Genomic DNA, 9,251 nt, shown 5'->3' on the forward strand with positions numbered 1-9,251 from the left:
GGTTGGACTCGATGATCTTGAGGTCTCTTCCAACCTAGAAATTCTGTGAAATGACATGGGGATCGTTGCTGAAGGCGGCTTAGGAGAAATTCATGGTATTAGGTTAATTTATTGTGGGAAACACTTTCTCTGAATTCCTCACTGGTGCATCTCCATGGGTAATATGAGCATTAGTAGGGGAAGCAAAAGCACAGGATGATTGTGACAGCTTTTTACCCATGTAAATCATAGCAGGCACATTTATGGCAATTATTTGAAACATACTGCTGTAAGAAATGAGAATGACTATCTTAGTGCACTTGGTTTTGGACACAGTGAAACAAGTTTTAATCTGCAATGCAATTTACCTTCAAGTATCATATTGTCAGTATTATGCTGTGCTGCTGGGATGCTGCTGGATTTTCATTGTTACTAGGATTCCTACAGCTCACAGAAATGTTTTTAGCTTTTTCGTATGTTTTGCTGAGAGAAACAAAAATAATCCCACTTTTTACAAGCTCCTATATGAGACTCTTGGATTCTGTATAGTAATGCTTTTGCAAATGCAAACGATGCTCTGTCACTGATGTCATAAACAATGATGAATCCATCAGCCCAGTGGAGCTCATCTGTGAGGGACAGCTTCCCCTGCTGTGGCTGAAAGAAGTTCAAATTCACATGCAAAAAAAAACATTGTTACCACTCTTGAGTATTTTCTTTGACAGTGTGAATGTGAGAAGATTGCATCTTTCATTGCAAAAGATATTATTAGGTCTTGGTGCTGACATTGAATTCAGGTGAGTCCTAGTCCACAAACCTAATAAATAACTACCACTACAGATTGCATTTTGGAGCACTAACAAATTCATTGTGAAACACCTGTGCTTTGTTTAAGCAATAAAACTGCATTATTATCTCTACAGCCACTGCTTTTGGCGTATATATGCTGAACATTCTGCAGAGTTACAGGAGAATTAAATGTGGGCCATCTGTATTTGTGTGGTTTCTGGTTATGGCTGTTTTGTATGCTCCTAATAGCCTGACCACAATAAACATAATTATTGTGTGAAAATTTCTTTCCATTTTTGTTTTTTCTTTACTTTGTTCAAGTCTGAAGCAGTGTTTACCCAAAAGATTAATTTCCATAGGGCTAGACAAATCTCCTTTCAAGATGCAGTTGACTTTAATACCACAGGTGACAAAAGCCACTCAATGGATAATGGGAGTTAGCATTTGGGTCCTTTCACTCCAAGAAAGTATCACTGTCCTGATTTCTAGAAATCAACAGCTGCAAACTGTCCCATTAAGTTCAGGAAGGTACTTCAAAAATACTTTAAATTAGCTTATCCCTACAGTTGGCTGCAGTTTGCAAGAGTCACGTGACCCAATATAGGTAGCATACTGGCAGTTCACCAGCATTGACTAGAACATGTGCTCTGTGGCAAACATGTTGGACAGCAACTTGAGGGCTATTTAAGTTTAATATTGTACTTTTTGCAGCATATAACACCCACCAGTATCCCACCCTGGCTGCCTTGATTAGCTCAGCATCACAGCAGCACTGTAGCACCATAAATACAGCTGTACCAAGGCCATAATTTTGGATGAGGGATAGTGACTTAATGTTGGCAGTGATAGGGGGTGCATGAGAAACAAAAAAATAAACAAGTTTCCAGAACTGTCTGAAGGCTTCAATGTCTTCACTAGAACAGTTTTTGAATGCTGTAGTGACTGTGCAGCACGTTTAGGGGCAGGAAAGGTGACTTGTGTGACAGCTGTTTCCCAGAGAGTTGAAGAGACAGTGAGCTTTGCAGAGAAAGGCTTTAGCTACCAGAGGGAAGCACTGGAGAGCAGCAAGATTTCAGGAAGCAGAAACAAAGATGGTGACTTTTCCTTCCCCAGTTTGGCCTTCTCTCAGGATCTTTTTTTTCCTCCTCAGCTCCCAGGGCATACAGGATGTCCATACCCCATCCATCTCTTTCTAAAAATCACCAGTCCTTTTGGAAAAAAGCATTACCATCACCTTCCCTCCTGATCACTACCTATTCCTCTGCAGGTGAGAGAAGCAGAAGGCAGTTCAGCAAGTGTTAGACCTTGTTCCTAAGGATGAACACAACTGAGTGCTAGAACAGGGCCTTCAAGAGGAGTTGCCCTCAACCCAACTGACTTCTGATCTCCTTAGAAGCAAAGAGTGCCCATGCTCAAGCAACCAAACTCCCTACCCATACACAGAGCAGCATAGTTTGCTTTGACCTAGCTAGCTGCCACTGTCACTTTCTCAAGCATGCTTTTAAGAAGTTGTTCACGTGCCACAGGATTAAATATACAGTAAGCAGAAGCTACAGGTGGGCTTAGGAAAGAGGTCTCAGACAGGTAGAAACAAGTCTACAGAAAAGTAGCTTCTAACAGATTGTATAGCAAGGGAGGACTCCATGGAATATATTAAAATGGCCCCTGTGCCATGTTAGTCTGCTTTGTCCTGGGACAAGTAAAACTTGCTCATCTCTAAAAAGACAGATCTCTTTAGGAGTTTTATATACTCACTGGGTTAAGTTTTTATGTCCTTGAACTGAAGTCTGAGCCAGACTCTCAGTGCTTTGGCTTTAGTATTCATTACCCTGATAAGTAAGAGGCAAAGATCAAGGCCAAAAAATGAATCCTTGTGAACTAGTAGCCAGACAGACCAATCTAGGTCTGCCTGTGTTATGCAGTACACAGGTTTCTGTATTCCTGTAACAGCAGGAAAGCAATTAGTACAGAAACACTTCATTTCAGAGTGGTTTATTGTGATCAAAGTTAAGTTGTCAACATGTAGAAGACTGCATTATAGCTTTCCTTGGTTGTGTGAATAGAAGACCAATTTCCAGGCCTATCTACTTTAACTGTTTCTGCAGCCACTTAAGCCACGCAGCTTTCTTTATAGATTAAATTCTGTCTGTTCAGGCAATTTCAGAAAACTGTGTTCTCTGTATTTACTTGCATAATATGGAAGTGGAAAAGATTATTCCTGTTAATATTCCAAAATGCAAAAGATTTACAGAAAAATTTAAGCATTGAAGGGCTTCTTCCATGAATTGAGAAAGTACATACTTTCTGAGCCACAGCAACTATAAAGATTCAGTCTTTCCACATAAAAAGAGCAAGCACAAATTCCAAGTACAGACAGAATGCTTGCAACTCCCCACTATCACACAGGTAGAATGAGGAATAGATTTTGTCAGCCTCCTAAAATTCTTACCTGTGAACAAGGGTCATAAGTTTCCAAGTGTATCTGCCTCCCATCCAGGCTTAAGTGTTTAGTGTAGATACATTCTAAAAAAATGAAATATATTGCATTCAATAAAAACAGCATTAAAGTGACTAGAAATGGTGGTAAAAAACGTGATGAAGACTGAAGATGAAATGTGATGTGATGAAGATTTGCTATTCAGTTCTGAAAGGCCTTTTAGTTTCCTTGGTATTGTAGGTTTCCTTTACTAATTTATTTTTTAAGATGGAGACAATCCCATTTCATCTTGCACCACCTGAGTTGCCTAGTCCTTTAGGCCAACCAACACCATTTCACTGGTGTTCCCATGGAAGCACTACTTTTATACACTAGTTTTCTTCTCAAATGGAGGCATAAAGGACACACAATGCGTTGAAACGGCTAAATGCTGATGACCTTGTTATGAAGGTTCAGGATTATTAAAGTAGTAAGCCAACCTACACGTAAATGCTGATTCTGCACAAGTCACTTTTAGTAATGTTTCTTTACCTTGAAATCTGATGCTTTAAGAGTTCTCGTACTAGATAATATTTACAGGATGTCCTTAGTCTAAATCCTAAAACTTTTCTGTAGAGTCAGCTCTAAGATTTAAGATTCAACTCCAGCACTAGCAACCCTGGGAACTCTATTGTAGCCAGGTGGTCACAATTATTTTAAGTTGTAGTTTGTTCTAAGAAAATGTAACCAACTCACGTTCAGTGACATTAATCAGCTGTCTTTCTACAGTATAATTCCTCAGCGCTACTAATGAAGATGAGAACTGCTGCTGGCACTACTGAAAATACACTTCAAACTGCACGTAAGGAGAGCACGGATAAGACTATATGATCTCTGGAACTGATTATCTTTGGTTCAGCACCACATTCATCTCAAGCGTTCTTCTTGCTTAAGAGTTTATCTGATGTGAACTATGAGTTGCAAGCATCCCAGGGAATCAAACCCTCAGCTCCTTGATTTTTTCCATAATTGTTTTTTCTTTTTAATAGCTTGATTCCACTAAGCATTCTGAGATGAATGCTTTTAACACCTGTTTTCCCAATTTTCTACCCGCTTCTGCCTCTCTAGAAAGTAAACTAAACTTTTCTAACAAACATTTATTTAGAAGTAAAAATGTTTGGGGGCATTTATGTCTTTTTTGAGACTTGCAGCATCAGAGACTCAGGACAAGGAAACCTGGTTTTAGTTGTTATTTAGAGCACCTATGGAGCATTGAGAGCACCACATAATTTGCATGTGAATATTTATACTTCAGATAAGCCATCTGGGACTTAAACTGTCCTTAGAGTCTGTTTGCATAGTGGCTATTTTGTGAGAGCACTTTTGTACAACTGTAACCTACTTAAGTTAATTTAGATGTCTGACTGAAATTCAGCTTATTAATGCTTTCTTTTTTATTTGTGGATCTTTGACTACTCTGATTTTTGTAAAAAAAAAAAAAAAGTTTCTGGAAAAAGTTCTTGACTTCAGCAGAACAAATGAGGTAGATGCAGTCTTCTTGGCATTTTAAGCTCTGGGCCTTCTCATGCCACACCAGCCGGAATAGCACACTTCCACAGGTGTTTGCGTAGCAGTTCAACATTGCTTACACAGCTTCTACCTAAAATGTTGAAGTTCCAAGTCCTATCTTGCCATATTCCAAGATCTTAAGAGGTGCCCTATGGCACTGTGCTTATTCTGATACAAGTAAGATCTTCTACCTTCAGCAGGGCCAGACTTCCCACAGTCATCCTGCAAAAGCAGGGGACATACCATTATGCCCTGATTAATCAGCACTGTCTGATAAACAACGTTTCACTGCTCTTCTAAGGCTGGTAAAGGAGACACTCAACAGAACTTTGTTAACAATCTAGTCTTTTACTCCCCGTTTTATCTCTGCGGTTGAGCTCCCTATAATCTTCCCGAGCTTCTCGCAAGCAGCAGGTTATCTGCCCTCCCTGAGCTCGGCTCACACGGGGCCGGCTGCAGGCGCGACCCATCCCCGCAGACACCCGCCCCGCCTACGGAGCCTACGGGTGGCCAGGAGCTCCCGCTGCTAAGTCTGCTAAAACCTCAAACCTTCCCGGAAAGTTGCGCTCCTGCCTCCTTCCCCCCGCCCCCCGAGAAGCCCCCGGCGCTCTAGGGCCTTGGAGGCGTACTCCCCGATGAAGCGCCGCGTCAGAAACCGCCCCGCCAGCGCTGCGGGAGGGAAGCAAACGCCGGGTGAGCGGAGCGGCGCCTAGAGAACTGAGGCCGCCCCCCAGGACGCCCCCTTACCCGACTTGCCCGCTCCGCTGCTGCCCAGCACGACCAGCTTCACCCCACCCATGGCGCCCTCGTTGCCCACTCCCCGCCGCCACCGCTTTATAGGCGGCCCCGCCACTCCCTGACACCGCCCCAGCACGGCACGGCAGCGGACCGCGGCTCCTCCTCCTCCTCCTTCCTCCCCCAACCCCCCCCTCCTCCATCTCCTCCCCCCTCCCCGCTGCACGTGCAGAAGACGCGGGAAAAAAACATGGAGAATAATAATAATAATAGCAAAAATAATAACAATAATAAAGACATGCTCCACAGCAGGGGAGGGTGCTTGTTTATTTTGACTTTAAGTTTCTTTTCATGTAGTCATCTTCTTGTACCAGGAATGTGAAGAAACTAGAGATCCTCCCTTTAAATGCTACTGAGGCAATTTGTTGGAGATAAATGTTCCGCACCTCTGTAATATTTGCCATTCAAAGGTTTCAAAGCTCTCATCGCTCACTAAACCTCTAGACCTGCAGATACTTAGATGGGCATGCTTTTTGTGCCTATGAATGTTTTTACTGAATTAAATCAGCCTGGTGTAGAGCTTATATGTTCTGGATTGTGCCCGGATAACACTTAAAGCACTCATCTGTTGCAGGAATATACGACAGATGTGCAAGGTGAGGCACAAAGGGCTGAGCCTGCTACTGCATTTTGTTAGGCTCCACAAGTGCTCACTACAGGCTGTTTGAAAGTGCATAAAATGCTTATGTATGGTTTAGATAGTCCATTGGTAAATAGGAGACTTCTCAAACATCCAAGTTGCACTTACATGTTCTTTTCATGTCTATTTTATTCTGTTTATACAAGCTGAATATATTTATTTAGTCTGATATATTTATTCGCTTCTGTTGAAAAGAATAAAACTTACGTTTTGTATAAACACTTCAGTAAGTGCTGTGTCAGTGTAATTGCTAGTGGATATGAATACAACAGATTTACATAAGCTCAAAAAATGAGGCAGAGAAGGAATTTGAACATATGTTTGTTACAGTTGAAGGAAACATATAAGGGAATGCTTAGCAGAAGAAAATATATTTAAGAATAAACACACAGACATACCTTGGCTCCAAAGTGCTTAAAATTAAGTTGTTAACGGCTGGAAATGTATTTGGAGGATGCCACTACCCCACTGTGTGGGGTGTTTTTTGTTGTTGTTGCTTTGTTTTTTATTTATTTGTTTGTTTGTTTTTTGGTAGTTTCCTGCTACTGTTCACTGACAAGACAAAAGTTACTGACCAACCAAAAAGAACCATAGTTTGACCCTCTATGGCTAATTGTAACATTAGATTTTGAAAAAAAGATGGGTGCTAAGACTGGACTGCACTCACCAATGGTATAAGTGTCACAGCCAGTTTATTTTACTGTTATTTTACTGTTTCGTAAACACCGAAACCTCTGCAACAGGAAAGCCTAAAGCTGCTTGTCCATGTGCACCCATCATCAAAGTTGTGACTTTCACAGGTGATGAAAGGAGAAAGAATCCAGCTCTCCTGTTTCCATTACATGTTCTTAACTACATTAGCACTTTCTCACATCTAGATAGCAGCCATGATAAACAAAGTAGGGTGCTGCCCACTTTAAAGAATATACTGTCTGGAACAACTTTCTTTTCTTTTAGTAATGCAAAAAAGAAAAAAAAAAAAAAGAAAAAAAAAAGAATCTGGGGAAGAATGAGATAGTTGTGTATATTCTATGTGTTCTATGTGCATATTCCTTAAAGCATTACATAAATTAAGTTTTAACTGAAGATTAAACAAGTACATTTAGTGTCTAACAGAGACTTTCTCCATCACTTCTCAGAACTAAATGGAATTGAGAAAATTTTCAGTGGAAGGAATTCCTGAATATCCACTCTAAATCAGTTAGTCTTAATCATGAACTTTGCTATTGATTTCCTGTTATTACTGTTGCATTTGCATTTTGTAAATATATGTACAGAGATATTTTTGAATTTCTCCACACATGGAGGGCAGATCTCAAATTTATTTAATGTGAGCACCAACACAAAACTCAAATGCAACAGTTGCTCATCAATGAGGGACCAAACCAATCTTCATCTAAACAACATCATTTTTTCAATATGCAATTATCACATTTGTTTATCAGCTTATTTGAATAGTAGTATGCTTAAAGGAAAGGATCATCTGCTAGAAGAAATCTTGCAAAGTAAACACATTCTTTATGAATTATTTGCCTAGCTTTAACATTTAGTATAAAAGCCTGTGGTTGTAGTTGAACAATATGGCAAATGAAGTAGTGATGCCTCTAAAATGCATCAGCTGCCTGCTTTCTCTATCTGTGCATGCTTCCCTCTCCTTTTTGTCAGTAGAGCTGTTTGAATGGAATTAGTGCAATTTAGAAATAAGCCACCTCCTCTCCTTGAAGTGTTATGGGGTTTGTGGTTGATTGCCCATCTCTGCAACATGTATAATTGTGTGATTTGGTCCTTCCACCACCAAATCCGTGCTGGCCACTCCTCTGTACTGGAATGGTTTTGCTTTCATTACCCAGGGGTGTAAGTACATGTACAGGTGGAGAGGTGAACAGAACATAGTTCATTCTTCTAGTGAACAGAAGCTCACACATGAGTTTCAGGTCTGGTGGTCAAAACAGAGTCAACTCTGAGCTGTTCAAGTTAGAATCGAGTGAACTTTGATTACATGTCTAAAACTTTGTTATGGAAAATAGTAGGTTTCCAATGTATTTATTGGAAATAAATTATTATCCAGGTCAGCAACATCTGCCATGAACCTGGTAGAGGATTGATTATGAATTAAGCTGGAAGTTTTCTCAAGTCTGCAGATCACCGATCAGCTGAGGTCACTTTGCATTTCACCCTCCAGTTCTGTAGATGAGGATTTGTACAGTTTGGTGCCAGGCCCTCCTCAAGTCAAAACTGCTTGTGGAGAAAATTATCATCTAAAAATCATTTACCTTTTTTTTTTTTCTTTTCTTTTTTTTTTTTCTTCCCAGCAGTGTAATTGCTGGAAGGAAATAAGGTGGAATTGGGAGTACATGACTATCTGTACTCTATGTACAACCATACTGCCTTGATCCAAAAAGTATAGTTAGAAAACACCTGGTGAAGCAGCTGCCAGCTCTTTGCACCAAATGACACAGGATTTCTAAAGCTTGCTGGTGTTTCCATCCCTGCAGTCTCCTTTTGGCTTAACGAATAACATCTTCCAGAGAAGATCTGTCTCTTAAAGCCTACTTTTCATCAAATCTTTAGGAAGAGCACTGCCAATTTTACAACTGGTACTCTAAAAGCTTCCACAGTACATGACCTGGCTAACTAGAGGTCTAAAACCACAACAAAATTAACAAAACTAGAAGTACAGTCTTTTCAGCTAAATGTGATGTTTTTGTCATCTGTGAACTTGGATACATTCCTCAGTGAGATACTCAAAGGTATTTAGGCACAGGAACAGTTGCCCAGAGAAGATGTGGATGCCCCATCTCTGGAGGTGTTCAAGGCCAGTTTGGATGGGGCTCTGGGCAACCTTATCTAGTGGGTGGTGTCCCTGTCTATGGTAGGGGGTTGGAACGAGATGCTCTTTAAGGTATTTTCCAACCTGAGCCATTCTATGATTCTATGATTCTAAGATTCTATGATTCTCTATGATTTATTCACGACAGAAAGAAGACAGAATACAGCATAATCCCACTGATGTTATGTTTTCTTTACATAATATAATGGAAAAGATGCAAGCATCCATTTTCC

At 40.5% G+C, this 9,251-nt stretch overlaps 1 protein-coding gene across 1 annotated transcript; it reads right to left on the minus strand.

Annotated features, from left to right (window-relative positions):
* Positions 1-70: 70 nt before the first annotated feature.
* On the minus strand, positions 71-5,591 carry RERGL (RERG like). The gene is made up of 5 exons (XM_035316037.1): positions 5,510-5,591; positions 5,367-5,422; positions 3,218-3,292; positions 488-636; positions 71-266 (listed from the first exon to the last, which is right to left on the minus strand). Exons 1-5 carry the CDS (start codon positions 5,550-5,552, stop codon positions 104-106), a joined length of 486 nt encoding a protein of 161 aa, XP_035171928.1. The 5' UTR covers positions 5,553-5,591; the 3' UTR covers positions 71-103.
* Between the last annotated feature and the right edge of the window lie 3,660 nt (positions 5,592-9,251).

Source organism: Oxyura jamaicensis, chromosome 1, assembly GCF_011077185.1.
Source record: "Oxyura jamaicensis isolate SHBP4307 breed ruddy duck chromosome 1, BPBGC_Ojam_1.0, whole genome shotgun sequence".
Taxonomy (NCBI): domain Eukaryota; kingdom Metazoa; phylum Chordata; class Aves; order Anseriformes; family Anatidae; genus Oxyura; species Oxyura jamaicensis.